Below are 20,865 nucleotides of genomic sequence, written 5' to 3' on the forward strand. Positions count from 1 at the left end.
TATGTATTTATAGGGGTCTGTCTCTGAGCTCTTTATGCTGTACAATTGATCTGTTCGTTTTTTCTCCAGTAGCACACTGTCTTGATTACTGTTGCTTTATAGTAAGTCTTTGAAAGTTGATTAGGGTCCAGTCAGTCAAAAGAACTTTGTTCTTCAGTATTGTGCTGGCTATTTAGATCTTTTGCCTTTCCCTATACATTTTAGAATCAGTTTGTTGATATCCACAAAAAACATGATACAATTTTGATTGGGATTACAGATGATGTATTTTTGGCAAGAATACCACAGAAATGATGATGTGACCTTCTCTTTGCATCATACGTGGAGGCACATGATACTGACTTGTCTCATTACCGTGATGGTTATCCCTGACCTCTTAGTTAAAGTGATGTTTGCCAAGCTTCTCAAGTATAAAGTTACTATTAATATTTCCCCCTTTGTAATAATGTATTTTGTGGGAGTTGGGCTTCCCTGGTGGCTTAGCTGGATACTTCCTATGTAAATAGTCCATTTTCCATCATACTTTAGCTCATTAACTTTAGCATCCATTGATAATTTCTTCCTTTATTACTGTGGTGTTGGCCAAGTAGTCCTTTTTAAAATATGTTTTTATTATTTCTCTTACACTCATTAATTGAAATATGACTGTAAGGAAGAACTTTTCCTCCTCCCCCATTTCTTTTTTATTCTATTCTGTTACTGTTGAGTTATTTATGTTATTATGGTCTCATGGATATTTGTTTTATTTTATGGTTTATAATCCATTGCTGTTTATGTTGCTTAAATTATCCTCGATTTAAATTCTCTTCTCTTTATACATAAAGCTTGGATATAACCAATCATAAGAGACTGCGTGACAAGATGACTGAAGAGAGTAGTGGGATTTTATGTCTTTGGTGACAAAATGCATGACAGAGATGATCGATCATCAAGGGGTACATTTGAGCTCGAATAAAACCTTAGTAGACCTGCTCCAAAAGAAGGTTAAGGCTAATTTTTAGACTTTAGAAAGCAGGGAGAATCTTTAGTTTTTGTTTTCCTCTTACTCATGCTTGATTGTATTCCTTTTTTGAATCATGTTTTTCTAAACCTGCCCCACCCCAACAGACTCTGTGTTTTAGCATTGGGTTCATGATTGCAATTCTGAAAAACGTCAGTGTCCCCACTGACTAAGCCATATTTTGCAGATATCCACAAAATGTAAGCAAGCACTTAAAGGCTGATTGTTTCTCTTGGCCCGTATAAAATGTTTCTCAGTGTGTTGATGGAGAAATTGTAACCAGTATTCTGTAAATTAAGAAATTTTAAAGTCAAAAATGTTATCCTTCATAATAAATTTTCTTTCTCTGAGTTGTATAGTTCCCCCTCCTCACATTCCTGTGTTGATTATAGTAAACTTTAAAGAAGCTTGCTCTTTATTAGAGAATCTAGGACAGACAGGTGCAGTCATATATGAACAACTGTGTCCCTACAGACCTTGGTCCCCAGCCCCTTCTTTCAGAGTCCTGGCTTGTTCCCTTTGGGTTCATAGAGGTGTTGTGAATCAGGTGGTCTCTGTTTGAGAACTACATTTGAAAGATTTTGGGATAATTAATACTGTTTTTCTTTGCTGTCAGTGTGGGTAATTGAGAGTTGATCATGTATTATGACTATTATGACTGATCATTCTTAGGACTATGTAACAGTCAATGTTTCTAGGACTTTTAATGTTTTTTCCTTGGGGGTTTTGCTAATTGGCAGTGTGCTAAGGCTTTCTAGCTGCTGTTTTTTTCTCTTTCATAATTACTCAAATTTATCCTGGGAGATATTTCAAAAATCTCCAGGATATTTTTGTTAAGCTCATTTCAGTTGGGCAAGAACACCAACTTTGAAGGGGAAGAACACCAACTTTGTTTGGAGAAAGAGAGTGTGTGTTTAAAGAATGTTTAAAATGGAAATATTAGTATCTAAAGTCTCTTTATTCATTGTTTGTTATCACCCATTTTTAAAGGAGGCAGCTAAACAGCTGATGTTACCATAGAGGTCTACAGGGCCATTGTTACCAAATGCAAACCTCCATTACTCTCCCATCCCCCACGCTTTAATCTTAAGAAAAGCTGCAAACTTGTTTTTTTATGGGAAATCTTCTGACTTAAGTATTGAAACTAGTTGATATTTCCATGGAAATAAATGTGCACATATGCACAGGCACACACATAGCTATCTAGTGTGTGAGCGTGTGTTTGTATGCATTTATATATATGTATATATTCTTTTAAATAAACTTCATATTTTTGAACAGTTTTAGATTACAGAAAAATTACAGAGGTAGTACTGAGAATTCTTGTATGCTCCATACCCAGTTTTCACTATTAACATGTAACATAAGCCTGGTACACTTTTTATAATTAATGTATGTTGATACATTATCATCAGCTGAAGGCTGTAGGTTGTTCACATTCCCTCATTTTTTTCTTAATGTCCTCTTTCTGTTCCAGGATCCCATCCAGGATACCACAGTGGATTTAGTTGTCATTTCTCTTTAGGCTTTTCTTGATTGTGACAGTTTCTCAGACTTTTCTTGTTTTTGATGCTGTACATTTTTTTAAACTAGCCAAGTATATGGACAGGACTTATCCCATGAGTTTTAAGATTGTTATCCCATGGGTATTAAGATTGCAAACTGTGGATTAATTCCATACTATGCGTGATTTTCTCAGTTGATTGAAGTCACTTTGTGTATCTTGAGTATTATATATTTTGAGTATTATATAATGGGGTCAAATTGTAGGATTAATTTGATGAGCGAGGTGTGGATAGTAGAAACTGGTTTTTACATTATTTTTGAGTTTAATATTAAAAATATTTATATCTCACTATATATATATATGTAGAGAGAGAGAGCACGCTCACTACAATCATAGACAAAGAGAGGATTCGAGTACTTTTCTTTTGAGACCACTGATAAACCTCTATTAATGTATACTTAGTCAAATGCCTTGCTCTTTCTCTGGACAGCAAGCTGGATAGAAGAATGTTTAGCATCAGTTGAGGTAGGAAGTCTAGTAGGTTGCTTGGATTCTAACAGAAGAAATCCTGCACTGTGGGTGTGAGTAGGAAAATGTGGTATTCTCAACAGTAACAGGCAAGCCAGAGATATTTTGACTTTTGTCTTTCAACTAACCTCAGTTGAAGTTTTGTGTAACAGAGATTGCAAATTGGCCTTATAACTTACTGTCCAAACTGGGAAATTTGGGAGTGAAAATAATAATAGGCTCAGACAGTATGCTGACTCTCGTGTTATGGCAAACTGGGGACATAACAGTTACACTAATTAAATCTTTTCAAGACTCTAGTGTGGTTCCTACTGTTTTCACATTGAGATAACAAATTTAGCTTTTGACTGTTAAAAACTTCTACAAGAGTAGTTCCACCTGACTTAATTTTGACAGCTTACAGGAAACCATGAAGTAGAAATGCTGATTTAATATTTTATTTTAATATCTATTTGTACCTTTCATTGATCCTATATTATTTTCTGTTGCATAATTGTCACAAAGCATATAAGTTGAAAACATATCTGTTTTCTAGAACATAGCTTTTTTTTTGGGTAACACATGACTTTATATTTTTTAAATCATATTTAGAACTAAAACACATTACATGAAATTTATCATCTTTATGATTATAACTGCACACCTCAGTTAGTATTGAATATAGTCATATTGTTGTGAAGGAAGTCTCCATAACTTTTTCATCTTGTAAAAGTGAAACTTTATATCCGTTAAACAGCTCCCTCTACCCTTCTCCCTAGCATCTGGCAGCCACCATTCTACTTTCTGTTTCTCTGAATTTGACTACTTTGGATACCATTTGTGTTTTTGTGATTGGCTTAATTTCACTTGGCCTGATATCTTCAAAGTTTATCTATATTGTAGCATGTGTCAGGATTTCCTTCCATTTTAACGCTGAATAATATTACAGTATATGTATATACCACATTTTGTTTAACCATTCATTTTTCATTGGATATTAGGTTGCTGTACCTGTTGGCTCTTTATGAATAGTGCTGCTTTGAACATGGGTATATAGATATCTCTTTGAGACTCCATTTTCAATTCTTTTGGATATATACCTAGAAATGCAACTGCTGAGTCATATATGATGGTTCTGTTTTTAATTTTTTAAGAAACTTTGTACTGTTTTCATAGCATTGTACCATTTTATAGTCTTACCAACAGTGCCTGAGGGTTCCAGTTTCTGTACATCCTTGCTAGCACTTTGCAGTTTTCTATTTTCCCTCACGGTAGACATTCTGACGGGGATGAGGTGACATGCTATAGTTTCGATTTGCATTTCTCTCGTGGTTAGTGATGCTGAGCTTATGCTTGTTTGGCCATTGGTGTATTATGTTTGGAGAAATGTCTATTCACATTCTCAGCCCTTTTTTTTTTTTTCCCCCCTCGGCCCATTTTTTATGTCAGGTTATTTGACTTTTTGTTGTTGTTGTTGAGTGTAGGAGCTCTTTATATATTCTGGATATTAACCTTTTATTAGATACATGATTTACAAATATTTTCTTCCATTCTGTACGTTGCTTCCTCACTCTTGATTATGTCCTTTGAGGCATAAAAGCCACTGGGCTTTTGCTAGGGCTTGTGATGAATTTGTAGATTACCTTAAGCAGTCTGGACATCTTAACAATATTAAATCTTCCAAGCCATGGACACAGGTGTCTTTCCATTTATTTGTGTCTTTAAAATTTAAGCTTTGAATTTTACTTTTTGCATTACAGACTGTTGGTAGTTATGTCCGATAGGTTATTCATGCAAAGAGGAAGTGTATTATAACTCATTTTAGAGTTGTGTCTAGAAATGCTAGGTATGTGGTTCTTTTAAAAATCATTTTAAAAAATGCAGATGTGTGGTATTTATCTTTAAAAAGTGAGTTTATATTTAAGCATTAAAAAAAATTAGAACAGTGTTATTTTAAAGCTCACTTTATTATCTTGCTCTGTCAAAATACTACTGTAACATACCATGTCAATTAGAAAAATAGCTTTTATCATGTCCTAAGAGAATGAAAATGAGACCTGGAGCAATCTTTCTGAATGATTATTTAAAATGCTAATTCTACAAATTCTCCGATATTTAGAAGCCGCTGGAGTTCTGGAGTGGGTGGAAGTGGAGGAGGATCCTCTGGTAGGTCATCAGCTGGAGCGCGAGATTCTCGCCGACAGACTCGAGTAATTCGAACGGGACGGGATCGAGGATCTGGGCTTCTGGGCAGCCAGCCCCAGCCAGTTATCCCAGCATCTGTGATTCCAGAGGAGCTGATTTCACAGGTATGGATCCTGTGGAACACTTAACATAAGAGAGCAGGACAGAGTGAAGTGTAACTGAATACAGTGGGCTGCAGCCATGATTTATGGTAGCCTGTCCCTTCTCTAGGGCATCTTCCCAACCCAGGGATCGAACCCAGGTCTCCTGCATTGCAGGTAGATTCTTTACCAGCTGAGCTGCAAGAAAAGAAAGAAAGTGAACTCGCTCAGTTGTGTCCGACTCTTTGCGACCCCGTGGACTGTAGCCTACCAGGCTTCTCTGTCCATGGGATTTCCCAGGCAAGGGTACTGGAGTGGGTTCCCATTTCCTTCTCCAGGGGATCTTCCTGACCTGGGAATCGAACCCGGGTCTCCCGACATTCCAGGCAGATGCTTTACCCTCTGAGCCGCTAGAAAAGCCCAGCTGAGTCACAAGGGAAGCCCAAATATAGTGGGCTGTAGCCATGATTTATATCATGAGTTGTGAAATACTGCTTTTCTGTTTTGATCCTAGAAAACTGATTTTAATTTTTTAAAAAGTTACGAAAAAGGAAATTAACATAGCACTCTTCTTTATTATTTCAGGCCCAAGTTGTTTTGCAAGGCAAATCCAGAAGTGTCATTATTCGAGAACTTCAGCGCACAAATCTTGATGTAAACCTTGCTGTAAATAATTTACTTAGCCGGGATGATGAAGATGGAGATGATGGTGATGATACAGCCAGTGAATCTTATTTGCCTGGAGGTTGGTGGAACACCATCATGGTTCTCTCATCTCTAGGAAGAGGTGTTTTTTTTTTTTTTGACTGGGGAATGAAGTGAAAGTGCAGTGGGTTTTCTGACTCTTCTTTCCAAGGTGGTAGATATTTCTCCCTATAGTGTTTGATTGTAAAATCTTTTTTAAGGAAAAATAGGAACGTGTTTCTGCTCAGTGGACTTGTGTTTCGTCCTAATAAAGGCATGGATGTATGTGCATAGTTTTATTGCTGACTGAGAGATGCCTCTGGAATGTTGTTCTGATGCTGTTATTACTGAATATGTAATAACTGAAACTGCATTTAGATTTTGACTGTATCATCTCTGTGATGTCACAAGAATCTTAAATAATGATCCTTTCTTCTTGTGATTATTTAGGATGTAGCCCAAGCAATAATCATGCAATTGATGTTCCTTAAACTCTGTGTTAATGATGTTAACTTTATTTCTTAGGTAGTTACTGCTTCTCTTCTCAGATATGTCAGTAGTCAGCCCCTGATTTTAATGTTTTAACTTAAGGGATTTTTCAGTGGTCTACAGATTTTTTTCTCTGTACCTATTTCATTTATATTTGTTTCACTTTATAGAGGATCTTATGTCTCTTCTTGATGCTGACATTCATTCTGCCCACCCAAGTGTCATTATCGATGCAGACGCCATGTTTTCTGAAGACATTAGCTATTTTGGTTACCCTTCTTTTCGTCGGTCGTCACTTTCCAGGCTAGGCTCATCTCGAGGTAATTGTGCATTTATTTCTTGGTGGTTATTGGCTGACTGGAGAGCTAGTGGTAGAAGTCTTTGTATTTGAACTTTCAATATTACACTAGATGAAATCATTACTTATTAGTGTTCTTGGATGCTTTGGCATTAAAATAGTTAATTTTGATTTTGAAGAGCTACAGTAGAACTTTAGAGACGATTTTATCTATTAATGCATTATAGAATACATATAAAGGATTATGTTTTATCTAACTATATTTTTAAATTTAGGAATATGGATTCTGAACTAAAAGCAGAATTCTACTTAACAGTGACATGCAGCATTCAGAAAATAAGTCTGTCTAGTTTATTTGATTAAAATAAGGTGATTATTTTGTTCACTTTAAATCCTGGTTAGATGGAAGAGTAAAATATTAAAAAAGCTTATTGGAATGAGATTGATCAATAATAAATATATATAAATACTTAGCTTATTAAAGTAGTATTTTCAGAAGTTAAAATCTTGAAAAGCTTTAGTTCATAGTAGAATTTAGAAAGATTTTGAAATCGTACAAACAGAAGCTTTTCTCTGTATATGTTGACAGATATTTAACTGGCATTTTAACTTTTTAAAGTCAGTATATTAACTTTTCAGAAAGTAAAACTCCTTGATTCAAATAACAGGAAGGAATCATCTGTATTATTTACTTATCATTAGTAAACTGGAAAAGATGCCATTTTATATTAAAACTGTGCTGCAAATGCCTACTACCTGGAAGCAGTTTTAAAACAACAGGCTTACAATGATCTTTTAGTATACTGACCTATTATGGTAACAGCTTACAAATTCTTTAAAAATAAGTGAATATTTTACTGCCTTAAATGCATCAAGAATTACATTTCAAATATTCACTATCTAACAAATAGCTCCTTCTAAATTGCTTCCTTTTGCTTTTCCTTAGGTCATTCTATGTGGGCATCTCTTTCAGTCTGAACCATATGAAATTGGTGGTACTTGACCATGTTTGACCTGCATGGATGGCAGTTTTATATGGTTCAACTTAATATTGTTTTTAATCCTTAATATCCAAGTCTTGGAAAGTTTATTTTAATTGCCTAGTTAAAACAGTAATGTGTGAGCAAACTGAAAAAAGCTTGTTTTAAAAAGTTTGGAAGACAGTTTCAGTGGTAGCCTTTTTATAAAACAGTCTTTCTATAAAGATTGTTAAAATAGAAAAAAATTAGTTTTCTCAAAATTTTTTAAATAAGACATCACAAAAATCTAGTCTGTAAAATTATTCTAAACAAAGATTATCACAAGTTTTATAGTTAATGGATTTTTATTTTACCCTTTTAAAGTTTCTCCCCCTTCTATGTGTAGAATCTCTAACAAGTACTTTTTTTTGGTTTATGTATGTATCTAACATGTCAAAATTTTAATTTACGCATAGTTTCTGATAGATAAATTTTAAAAGTTATGGTAAGCATTTTAATGAAAACTAGAAGTTTAAAACTCCATGTAAAATGTCCAGAATCCAGTTTGAAGCAATTCTGCTCTAAAAGCATATATTTGGAATTCAGAAAAATGCTTAAAAAACTAGTTTACAATTTTCATACATTCACTTGAAAGAGTTAAATGTTTTGAATGTTGCATGTCAGGCTTATTAGATATATATTACATTAAATTCTTGTTGGTGGATAAACTGCTGTTAGTTGCATCCTGAAGGGTCTTTACTAGAGAGTGGCTTACTTTTATCCCACTGGTGTGACCCAATTGCATACCAGTTCTCCTTCTTCCCTTAGAGAGAGACTCTGAGCTGTTGCGTGAACGTGAATCCGTTTTACGTTTACGTGAGCGAAGGTGGCTTGATGGAGCCTCATTTGATAATGAAAGGGGCTCTACCAGCAAGGAAGGAGAGCCAAACTTGGATAAGAAGAATACGCCTGTTCAAAGTCCCGTGTCTCTTGGAGAAGATTTGCAGTGGTGGCCTGATAAGGTATTTGGAAAAAATCCCCATCTGGTCCATTTTAAATGGATTCCTGGCACACACATACCACCCCCACCCCACCCCCCATCCCCCCGCCAAAAAAAAAAGGTTTCTGTGTTATTTCAGGTTTTTGTACTGTCATTTAAAATGCAGACATAAAGTGATGTTTTTGTTTGTTTTAAAATATAAATAATCTTGATTTGACACTGCAGGAATCATTTTAATGAGATGTGTTCAGTGGTGCTATATCTTTTTTCTACTTAATGAAGTAAATCGGAGGCATCAGGATGGTAGTTTCAGATAAGACATAAGCATGCTGTTTCAGGATTTCTTTTCTAGTGATGCTCGCACCAGTAACTGATGGTATATTTCTTGATAGAAATTTGTTCTGTGCTGTCGAGTGGACCCAGTGTCTGCAGAGCAGGTTTCATTGATACAGACATGCATGTGAGGGCAAGATTAGGAATCTGTGTTTCTTTGATTAGTTAGCTTTCCTGATTGATGTCAGCGAATTCTGACAGGCTCTTTACTCTAAAAACTGTGGGAGACAAAGCAGGCTGGACAGGAAGGGACTGGAGGAGTGATGCTCTGCATCCTGAGGAGTGGCACATGGCGGGCTTTTAGATAGCAGCCAGGACTTAAGTGGTGTGAATCTTTAAAAATCCATCACTGCTGCAAGGACACATCCTGTTGATGGTTTGTAGGTTTCACTGTCTTAAGAGACAGGTGGTTCATTTTCGCAGGTTCCTATAGGAGACCATATGCTGTCCATGTGTTTCTTGGAGTGCCTGTTTATTTCCAGAGCCAGTTGGATGAGAGATTCTTTTAAGTAGAAGTAAAAGAAGATAAAAACTTGGTTATCTGTAGCAGATAAGGACATTCTGATGTGGATTTCTTTTCTTTCTTTGAAGTTGAGTTTGGAATATTAAAGGGAAAATACTATTTAACTTTCTGAATTTGTTTATTTTTTATAGTTATTGTGAATCTTAATGTGGTTAATTTTCCTCTGTATTCAGCTCATGTGGAAAGCTTGAATGCAAGAAGGAACATGAATTTTAATCAGTCTCTTTGTGAGCAAAAGGTTATTCTCTTTTCTTTGGCAGCTGACTAAGTTTCCCTGAACTGCATTCTCTTACTTATTTCCATAAAACCAGAAATGTTCCGGTTTCTACTTTTACCTCATATGGTAGAAGGTGACTTAAACCATTGGGCTTTTTCTTTTCTTTTTTTATACATTGTTCTTTGTTTCCTGTTTCTCGAGAGCCTTGATTGTATTAGGGCTGCATCTACTTTATATTGACAGGAAGTAAAGGAGGACTCCAGAATCTTGTTTTATAGTGCCATCACAAAAAAATTAACCTAGACTTCTTTAGCATGTATTTGAAAGTGTTTTGAGCAGTTGGGAGTTTAGTAGGACTTTTTCCTGGCCAGTGTACACTTTGTTAGTTAGCCAGTCTTAGTTGGCCTTTACTGATAGGCATGGTTTTAAGTACAGTTTGTTTTCAGAGGCAGTTACTAAGTTCATCATAAAATTTTAGGTCTTACTTAGTGTATTTCCATGGTTTATTTAGACGTTGAATGAAGGAGAAATAGCAGTATGTGCAACAGAGTATGTCCTACCTATACCTTTAGGTATAAATGTTAAAAATGTTGTCACTGAATAAGAACCACCTTTTATTAGCTTGTGACTGAAATTTAGACATCAAAAAGTTCAGAGAATGAAAATAGCATAAGCCTAACTAAACTGATAAGTATTATCCTGGTTTTCAGCAAACCATTAAGATGATTGTTTGTAAGGCTGAATGCTACAGTCAGAAAGAAAATGCAGAGTTAAGGGGGAAAAAACCTTGCTTTTGGAACAGTGTGCAAAATTATCATTCAGGGACACAGGATAAATTCCACATGAAGAAATAGGCACTCTCTGGGTCCATATTTGTCCTCCTCAGTTGGAGATGGTGATCCTGAGGAGTAGAAAAGGTTTTTGGGGGATGACTGATAGGAGATGGAGAGTGCAGGGAGATAGAGGATGTTAGCACACACTATTTGCAAGTTGTCTCTCTTTTTTGCTTTGGTTTTTTTTTGGTGGTAGGAGGGAAAAGGAGTTGTCCTAGCTTAATTTCAGAAATGACCTAATTCCGTATTTATCAATTGTAAGTTTGGTTAGTGTCCATGGTATTTTTCCTTCTTTTGTTAGGGTACCTGAGAAATTCCATTGTTAAATTAATTGGGATAATCTTGACTTTCCCATCACCTATTTAGAGGAACAGCTACTTCAGTTTCACCATTTTCTAGGCTAATAAAGCTGCTTTAATGGTGAAATGGGGAGTAGGAAATTGGTATAGCCATTCTGGAAAACAGTATGGAGATTCCTTAAGAAACTAAAAATAGAACCACTGTGTAATCTAGCAGTTTCACTTTGAGGTATTATCTGAAGAAAATGAAAACACTTAACTGGAAATACATGTACTCTCATATTCATTGCAACATTGTTTACAGTAGTCAAAATATGGAAGCCACCTAAGTGTTCATCAGTGGGTTGATACACACACACACACACACAAATATTATTCAGCCATAAAAAAAGAATGAAATATTGTCATTTTTGACAATATGGATAGACTTTGAGGGCATTATGCTAAATGAAGTTAGAGACAAATACCATATGATGGCACTTAAATGTGGAATCTTAAAAAAAAAAAAAAGGAATCCTATATAATAGAGAACAGATTGATAGTTGCCAGAGATGGGAAGGAGGGTAAATGGGTGAAGGGATTAAAAGATAGAAAGAAAAAAATAAATCAATGAATTTTTCCCCCCTTATTAACTTTTCAGCATTTTTTTTTTTTTAAATAAGCATAATTGATAATTACGGAGATGTTGAAAGATCTGTGAAGGCAGACGTGAGGGTCATCCAATGAGTAACTGAGTAGCCTTGATTAAATACATATTGTTTTTTAGGCTTTTTGTTCAGGTGTTAGGGTGAGAATTTTGTAGGAAGGCAGAACAACGTTAAATACTCTGGAATAAATACTGTAATAGAATTAGATACAAGAGGCTTTGGGGAATCACAGGAGGCCAGAGTGATTGCTAAGAGTTACTTCATCAACATGGCTCCGTTCTCATGTCTTGGCCATTTTTGAAATTTACTTTTCTCTGATTAGGAATTTAGTTCTATGTTGCTGAATGCCTACATTTAAGTTGTAACTATATATATATGTATGTAGTTGTACATACATATATATGTATGTGTGTGTATACACACACACACCAACCTACTTAAAATAAGAATCTTAAAGTGAATTTATAAAGGAATAAAAAAATGCATCTCCAATAATAATAAAGACTGTTAGAAATAAGACTGCAAAGATAAGAGCTAAGTGATAAATGCTGAAGGTGAAAGGGTGGAGAAAAATTGTAGGGTAATTCACGCTAAGTCAGTCTGCTGAAGTTGAACATAAGAACTTCCACATTGTGCTCTGTAACAAAAACAAACCTCCAGTTTAAGAGATGCATACATCCTTTATTTTAAGTAAGCTGCCAGAGAAGAAGTGCTACCTTGATAGCTCAGATGATAGAGCATCTGCCTGCAATGCGGGAGACCTGGGTTCGATCCCTGGGTTGGGAAGATCCCCTGGAGAAGGAAATGACAACCCACTCCAATACTCTTCCTTGGAAAATCCCATAGATGGAGGAACCTTGTAGGCTACAGTCCATGGGGTTGCAAAGAGTCAGACACGACTGAGCGACTTCACTTTCTTTCTTCTTTCCTGGAGAAGAACTTCATGAAAGTTGTATGGTGGGTGATGAGGAAACAACTGATTTAGGTAGTCAGTATTGTTAACTTACAGTCATATCCCTTACTGTTCTGGGTGTGTTTTCATAGAGTCTAGGGGAAATAATAAAATTTATTTCCCACCAGTCTTTTGAATTGTAGAGTTGTACATTATTCTCAATTTTCTTTGAATGGTGTTGAGAGGAAACAGTCCCATAATATTTGGCTCCTTAAGTTATTTGGAGCAACTTCACTGCTGGGACCAGTTGATCAAACTTGTTGGTCATGCTGCTTTGTTTTCAAGGTTCTAAAAGTGAAAGCTGGGTGGGGGATTTAAATTGTCAGGTAGAAGCTACCAGGAAATGTTTGTTAAAAGTTAGGTAAGTGTATCACAAATGTAATTTAATAATGAAGTAAAAGCAAAGAGAGAAGTGATCATAGAAAAGAAGCCAGGCATAAGGAGAAGATGGGAAAGGTGAGGGGAAATGAAGTGTGAATAAGGACAGTAGATCAAACTGAGCCATGTAGCCTGTAGTTGTGTAATGTCCATTTCAGCCATAATACACAGTACAGTCTGCTGTTAGAGCTGGCACTCAAGTTGGGAGAACTCGTGTTTGTTGATAATAGGAAAGTTTAAAAAAAAAACAAAACCAAGTTTTGTGGGGAGAAAATTAGGAGTAATAAGACCAATTTTTAACAAACAGAAGTCAAAATTAGTAGGAGTTCATATTGCTATGCTTAATGACTTAAACTAGTAATTTTTACTATATTTTTAGCATTTTTCATCTCCCTTTGGGGAGAGACTGCTCATTTGGGTGATGACTTGTTTATTGTTTAGAGGATTGCAAATGTGTTGATTAGATTTAGCTTCTAAATGATTCGATTTTGTTTAAAAATAAAAAAGCTAGAAACTAGTGATCTTTAAGGAAATATGCATATCCATCTTTTCCAGGTTGAAACAGGCCCCAGCTTGCACAGCAGCAGCCATTAGTATTTCATTAAAACAGTAAAAGCATTGTTTTCTATGACATTCTGAAGTGTGTGAGCTAAAATACTGTGCCGCTGTGTGTATTTGATTGCTTTGTATTTCTCTACAAACTCATCTCAATCAGGCGAGAAACAATAGGTGATTTTTCCATCTTGCTTTGGTTGGTGGTTTGTGCTGTCCATCCACATTTGTCCATAATGGATGTTCAGGGTCTTCAGGATTCATTTACCTCAGGACTCATGAGCTGGGGCGCCCTGGCCCATCGTTGAGGGTTGCAGGCCAGTCAGTTCTGAGAGAGCCTCACACAGCGTACTCTTGCTATACCATGACTTGTTCAGGGTTGTACTGCTCTGCCAGGGCTTTTAGTCAGAAAGTTTGAGTTGAGATACATTTGTTCAGTTATCAGTGTGTTCCTACTATGTGCCAGGTGCCAGGCTAGCCTGTGGGAACGTAGAGGTAGATTTGTTATGGACCAGCCCACACGACTGAAGTGACTTAGCAGCAGCAGCAGCCCATGGGGAAGTCAGTATGGAAGACAAACATTGACATACAATGAAATGTGTTCACGGTACCACCAGTCCTAGGTTGAAGCTGGGAATCTGGTATTTAGAGGTTTAGAGTGGGGAATGACTAATACCACCTGGTATTAGATTTAGATTTGAAAGATTTGGCAAAATCTTCACAGAGGAGATGACCTTTAAGCAGCATTTCTAAGGTTAAGTGAGCGTTAACCAAGATGCAGAAGCATTCCAAGCATATCAGTATGGGCCTAGAGTCACGAAAGGATAGAGTGTGTTTGTGGAGCAGTGAGAAATTCGGAATTACTGCTGTGTGGTGGGAATAGGAGAAGAGCAAGATGGAGCAAGACCAGAGGGCCCTAGATGAAGAGTTAGGATGTTGTTCTGCCAACAAAGTTCTTAGAGAAATGACATGATGAGATTGGTGGGGTTTTGTTTTGTGTGTTTTTAAGGAGACAAGCACTATTGGCATAGGAGAAAGATAGGAATAGGAACAATTCTATGCCTGTTCTTAACAGTTAAGAGACTGGTAGAATTGTTTATAGAGAGGAATTGCAAGGATCTCAACGAAAGCAGAGGATGAGATGGTTGGATGGCATCACTGACTGAATGGACATGAGTTTGAGTAAACTCTGGGAGTTGGTGATGGACAGGGAGGTCTGGCATGCTGCAGTCCATGGGGTCACAAAGAGTTGGACACAACTGATCGACTGAACAACCAAACAACTGAACAACCAAAGCAGTGGCAGTGAGGACAGAGGAAGAGAAGAATCTGAGGAGGAAGTTGAGACAAGGATAGCATTGGTTTGCTAATCACCATATGGTTGTGAAGAGAGAAGTTGAAGAGAGGGCTCAGGTTCCTTTGTGGCTTTCCTATTCAGGGTGGATAGGTGGATGTCCTTCATGGAGATAGGACTGCAAGGGGCATGCAGCTTTGGAGGAGGTGATGAATTCATTTTGGAGATGTTATGTTGCTTTTACAACATCCAGGTAGTTTAGTCTGCAGGTTAGTCTAGAGATGGGAGAATGACACGTTGAACAGCATGGTGCCCAGTCACATACAAACCTGAGGGTGGAGCATAATTTGAATAAAGGGACAAGGACAGAATCTGGATCAGGGAGTACAAGGTGGTACAAAGGAAATGGAGAAAACAATCATGAAGATATAAGGAAGAACAGAAGAGGGTAGTGACAGTAGTGACCTGTGAACAAGAGAGAGGAAAGGTTCTCGAACTTGTGATGCATAGGGTCACATAGTTCCGAGTTTAAAGAGAAGATGGACTGATTGATTAAATGCATGTGTTGGGAGAGTGTGTGACTTCTCAGTTCTATCTCACTGCAACAAAGATTTGAAATGGCAGACTAGTGTTGCAGCTCAGAATTTTATACGGTAAACAAAGGATAGTACACCCTTGAGGTGTGAGGGTGGGCCACCCCAAAGGAGAAGCCTCAGCCCATCTTCAGTTCAGTTTAGTTCAGTCATTCAGTCGTGTCCAACTATCCCATGGGCTGGAGCACGCCAGGCTGTCCATCATCAGCTCCTGGAACTTGATCAAACTCATATCCATTGAGTCAGTGATGCCATCCAACCATCTCATCCCCTGTAGTCCCCTTCTCCTCTGCCTTCAATCTTTCCCAGACCAGAATCAGGGTCTTTTCTAAGGAGTCAGCTCTTCTTGGCTTCCTCTTTTTATAGTTTTGTCTCCTTCCCCACTCCCCCCACCCCACCCCCGCATGCCCTATGCAAATTAGGGCTAGCCAGGAAGGGGGCATGTTTGTTTCACCTGAGGTTCTCACTCAGGTCCACGGATTTTTCCTTTATTCCTTTTTCTTGGGCTTTTCCCTTTCTTTGTCTTTTAGCTATTGCCATTTTGGACTCCTTTTTCCTATTTTAACTACCTGATACATGGAGCATTGATGTGGCTGTTGAAAGACTAAGTGTCACTGTTAGTGAAAGCCAGTAAGGTGAAACGTATGCCAAGTAATAGTTCACTTTACTGTGAGTAAGACTGAGGGGAAGACTAGTTTGGATGGTTGTTGGGATAATAAGAGTGAGTTGCATCCGCTTGTGTCTATGAGTTATCCTTAAAAAAGTGGAGAGGGACACTTCTTTCTCTGAGATTGTGGGGAGGGGAAAATGTTGTTTTTTCATTAAGTATACTGGGAGATAGGGAGTCAGTTGGTCCAATTCCACCATCTTTTTAACCAAGGGGTTGAGAAGGAATTATGAGGTTAGAAGTGTTAAAATTTGATGCAGTTATCCTGGAGAAAGTAGACAGTGGTTTTCAGATACCTATGGTGAAGGAAAGAGTATAATTGCTAAGTTGGAAAATTTCAAATTTGGTCTCTTCTGCATCCCTCCATAGGTACAGCAGATGTGACTTGAAAGTAGAGCTGACTGGCACTGGTAAAATAAAAGATTAAAATTAGTGTTCTTTTTGTATGGCTCTGAAGTGTAACCTGTTGTTATTGTCAGTCTTGGCAGGCTGTAGCTGAGTCCCATAACCCATCTGAGATTGGAATTTGATAGAAACTTTAAAAATACTATTAGTTCCATGTACTCCTGAGCCAGAATTTCAAATTGAACAGAGAAGTTTTGCAGTAGCGAAAATACAACGTAAAATCTGTTATTGGCAAGTTTTGCTGTGAGATTTCAGGGTAGTTTTATGACTGATCTCTCTGGCCTTAATGTTAAAAAATTTATCACTTTATCATTGATGTTTATTAACACTTACTGTTTAAACTTTTGAAAATTTAATTGCATTCCAACTTATTGTGCATTCTTTAAAACTAAGTGAACTTTTACCTTTAAAAGCAATGTGGACAGTTGTTTCAGGAGCTTGGAATGGCCTCCAGGGAGGAAGTCTTCTTTTTTGATACTCGACTTTCCTAATCAACTCCTTAGTCTGTTTTTTCTTCATTTATTCAACATGTTTATCAAGTGTCTGCTATGTTCACTGTTCTAAGAATGGGGGATACAGTGGTGAGCAAGACGAAGCTTATATCTAAGTGAAATAGACAAAGCATGCATGCTCAGTCATGTCCGACTCTTTGTGACCCCATGGATTGTAACCTGCCAGCCTCCTCTGTCCGTGGGATTTTCCAGGCGAGAATACTGGGATGGGTTGCCATTTCCTCCTCCAGAGGATCTTTCTGACCCAGGGATCAAATCCATGTCTCCTGCATTCCAGGTGGATTCTTTACCACTGAACCACCAGGGAAGCCTGAAATAGACTATAAATGAGTAAATATAATCTATCAAGTTGTGAAATGCTATGAACTAAAAGGAAAGCAGAGTAAGGAGATGGAATATTAGAGTGCTGATTTTGGAGATAGTATGGTCAGGGAAGATCTCACTTGAGCAAACTTGATTTGAGGAGAAAGAGAGAGAGTCACTTGAAAAACAAGGCAGGAGACCAGTAAGAACCAATAAGGCGGGATCCTGGCAAGAGCAGGAAGAAGGCCAGTGTGACTGGAAAAGGGTGAGTTGAAGGAGGGGACCTTGCTAAAGTGGTTTATGTGTTCACATAATTAATCCAGATTAGATGTAGTAATTAATGTGATGTATCCAAATCATCAGGTTTGGCAGTTGTTATATTTATACTACTGTATTATTTTCACTATAGGATGGAACAAAATTCATCTGTATTGGGGCTCTATATTCCGAGCTTTTGGCTGTCAGCAGTAAAGGAGAACTTTATCAGTGGAAGTGGAGTGAATCTGAGCCTTACAGAAATACACAGGTATTTCATTATATTAAATCTTGCATTAAGTAGCTTTCCAAATCAGTATACAAAATGGTAATCACTTTTCTTATGCTTTCAAAGAATCCTTCCTTACATCACCCACGAGCAACATTTTTGGGGCTAACCAATGAAAAGATAGTTCTCCTGTCTGCAAATAGCATAAGAGCAACTGTAGCTACAGAAAATAACAAGGTATGACATCCTGTGGTAAACATTTCTTAAATTCTTGATTTTCTTCCTCTCCCTGCCCCTTTTCCATCTTTTCATTTCTATCTTTCTAACTTAAACCTACAAATACCAAGTGTCTTAGGCCTTAGTACTGTAATCCAGTGTATAATCTTTTCTGTTTTATCTCTGTTTTATAATTCAGTTTCAGAGATATCTTTCTACTTTAAGGGAAGAAAAAATATTCAAGCTAAGTGCTGACAAAAGAGATACTGAAGGGTTACAATAGAGGAAGTATAGCTATTATAGTATATCCTCAGATTATCAGTTTGACTTTAGAGTCACTAAATTCTTTTAAAAATTGTTGGAGCAGATGTTTATTTTCAATTAATGCCTTAGAACCATCTATTTTAGTACCTACTGTTTTGATTGATTTGTGTGAAGGAAGTATTTTAGTTTCTAGTCTTATTAAGAACCTTTTCCTAATTACTTGTTTTCCTATCCTTTAGAATTCTGGTTCACAGTGTAGATATTCCTTGCTCTTTTTTTGACCACAGTCCCTTTGAAAAGATTACGTGTTTTTACTTGAGCTTGTGATATTGTATTCTTCAGGTTGCTACCTGGGTGGATGAAACTTTAAGTTCTGTGGCTTCTAAATTAGAGCACACTGCCCAGACTTACTCAGAACTTCAGGGTGAACGGATTGTTTCTTTACATTGCTGTGCCCTTTATACGTGTGCACAGCTGGAGAACAATTTATACTGGTGGTGAGTATCACAGAGTTGGTATTTCTTACCAGTGGAGGCTTTTATGTACATTACTGTTGTTCAGTCATGTCCGACTCTTTGCAACCCTATGGACTGAAGTGCCCCAGGCTTCCCTGTCCTTCATCATCTCCCAGAGTTTGTTCAAACTCATATCCATTGAGTTGGTGATGTTTATGTACATAGATAGGTGCTTTAAGTAGTCAAAGCAATAGAGAAGTTCAGTTGAAAGATAATGCTTTAGACTCACAGACATAGAAAACAAACTTGTGGTTATCAAAGGGGTAAGGGGGCTTGGGAGAGATAAATTAGGAGTCTGGGATTAGCAGATACAAACTACTATAAACAGGTAAACAGTAAGCTCTTAATAGCACAGGGAACTATGTTCAGTATCCTATAATAAACCATAATGGTAAAGAAAAAATAGAATATGAAAAGAATATATACATATTGTATACTTTATACGTATTATACGTATACTCTTTTTCATGTTCTATGTATATGTAGAGCTGAATCACTTTGCTGTGCACCAGAAACTGATGCAACGTTGTAAATCAACTATACTTCAATTAAAAAAAAAAGATGCTTATACAGAGGGAAATTTTCACCTTGGAGCAAAGTAACATTGAAAATAAACCTTAAGATTAAAAAAGGTTACAAAAATAATATATACTTAGTGACTATAATTATGAAATTTTTAAAAAGTATAAGTAGAAATAAAAATCACTTACAATCCTACAACCTGAATATAACTATTGTTAACATTTTGGGGATGTTTTATTAATTTTTTTGGTATATATAAATGTGTATTTTGCTTTTGCTTAATTAGGAACAGTATTTTTCATACTTTTTTCATTTAACAGTAACATAAAATAGAAATTTAAGTTATTTAAGTATTTCATTGCCTGAATATTCTGTGCCTCACTTTATTCCTTTAATTTTCAAAAGGGACTTTAAATATGTTTTCTGTTGTGTTTTAAGAAATCAGCAACTTTGCATTAGTAGAAATAACATAGGGAGATCTACTAATTAAAACAATTAAATTAGTTAAATTAAACTAATTAAACAGAAGAAAATATCAAATGATGAATTTCCTGTAAATTTTAATCCTTAATGATTAAATAAGGGCTAATAAAAGTTGGTCCAATTATATACTGTCAGACCTGTAATCAAGTTATTATTAATAAGTTGCACATGTTAATATTATACTGAGGCAAAAATGTTAGAGAAGGAATATACCAGTAATAGTTAAATACAATGTGTGAAATTTTAGATTTGTTTAATGGCTTCTTTGCTGCTTATTTGTCTAATTTTTTGCTCTTCACTTTCAGGGGTGTAGTGCCTTTTAGTCAAAGGAAAAAAATGTTAGAGAAAGCTAGAGCAAAAAACAAAAAGCCCAAATCTAGTGCTGGTATTTCTTCAATGCCGAACATCACTGTTGGTACCCAGGTAAGTGATTAGAATTAAGTCTATCTTAAAGGACATTGTTGCTCTTCAAAATCAATTTCTTCCCCTGTAGTTAATTCCCCAATAGACAGTTTTATAAATGAATGTCATTTTGAGGGACCAAGTCCTAGTAGTATGTATGTGCCACATCACTTTTTATTCAATAACTGAGTCACGTATAGATTCTGCCCTGATGTCAGTTGGTTTTCCTGTGGGGCAGGGATCCTAGATTTGCCTGATTTTAGGAATCATTCTGTACTTAACTATATAGCCAGGAACTTTTATTCCTTCAGTTGGTTGGTGGTAGGACCCAGTCTTCATTGTGTTTAACAGACATACCAGATGATTCTTAATGACCAGGCAGTTTGAAAGATTTTGCTCTCTGGTCATACTGTCAGCATGAGACAGGAGGTTTCATCAAATCCCTGTGTTTTGATTCTGAGATGGTTTTGAAGCAGAAATCAGAGTTCTTGTTCGCAGAGCCAAAGAATGAAATCCATGAACACAAATACTCACAGTAGCAAGTGAATAGGATTTATTAGAGAGGAGGAAAGTACAAAGCTCCCAGCTTTGAGAGGGGGGGTAAAGAGTCCCCCCCAAAACGCGGGGATTACAGCAGTTTTATATCTTTACCAGTATTAATCTGTACATTTTTGGTTGGTTCCTATCCTTAAAGTCTGTTATTTTTAACCAATCAATTTAAAGGTCCAGATGCTTAACTTAG

At 36.6% G+C, this 20,865-nt stretch overlaps 1 protein-coding gene across 6 annotated transcripts in view; it reads left to right on the top strand.

The window, feature by feature from the left end:
• The window catches only part of UBR5 (ubiquitin protein ligase E3 component n-recognin 5), a 133,864-nt gene that overhangs the window by 53,024 nt on the left and 59,975 nt on the right, over positions 1-20,865 (top strand). For 4 of the 6 annotated variants that reach the window (XM_043484024.1, XM_043484026.1, XM_043484029.1 and 1 more), the window contains exons 6-13: positions 5,134-5,323; positions 5,885-6,044; positions 6,643-6,792; positions 8,540-8,751; positions 17,647-17,763; positions 17,848-17,958; positions 18,544-18,698; positions 20,027-20,144. In XM_043484024.1, coding sequence (XP_043339959.1) covers positions 5,134-5,323; positions 5,885-6,044; positions 6,643-6,792; positions 8,540-8,751; positions 17,647-17,763; positions 17,848-17,958; positions 18,544-18,698; positions 20,027-20,144 — 1,213 coding nt within the window. The remainder of the gene's footprint in view (positions 1-5,133; positions 5,324-5,884; positions 6,045-6,642; positions 6,793-8,539; positions 8,752-17,646; positions 17,764-17,847; positions 17,959-18,543; positions 18,699-20,026; positions 20,145-20,865) is intronic. The other 2 variants (XM_043484027.1, XM_043484028.1) reach the window with 1 other exon arrangement.

Source organism: Cervus canadensis, chromosome 12 (assembly GCF_019320065.1).
Source record: "Cervus canadensis isolate Bull #8, Minnesota chromosome 12, ASM1932006v1, whole genome shotgun sequence".
In the NCBI taxonomy this organism is placed as follows: Eukaryota; Metazoa; Chordata; class Mammalia; order Artiodactyla; family Cervidae; genus Cervus; species Cervus canadensis.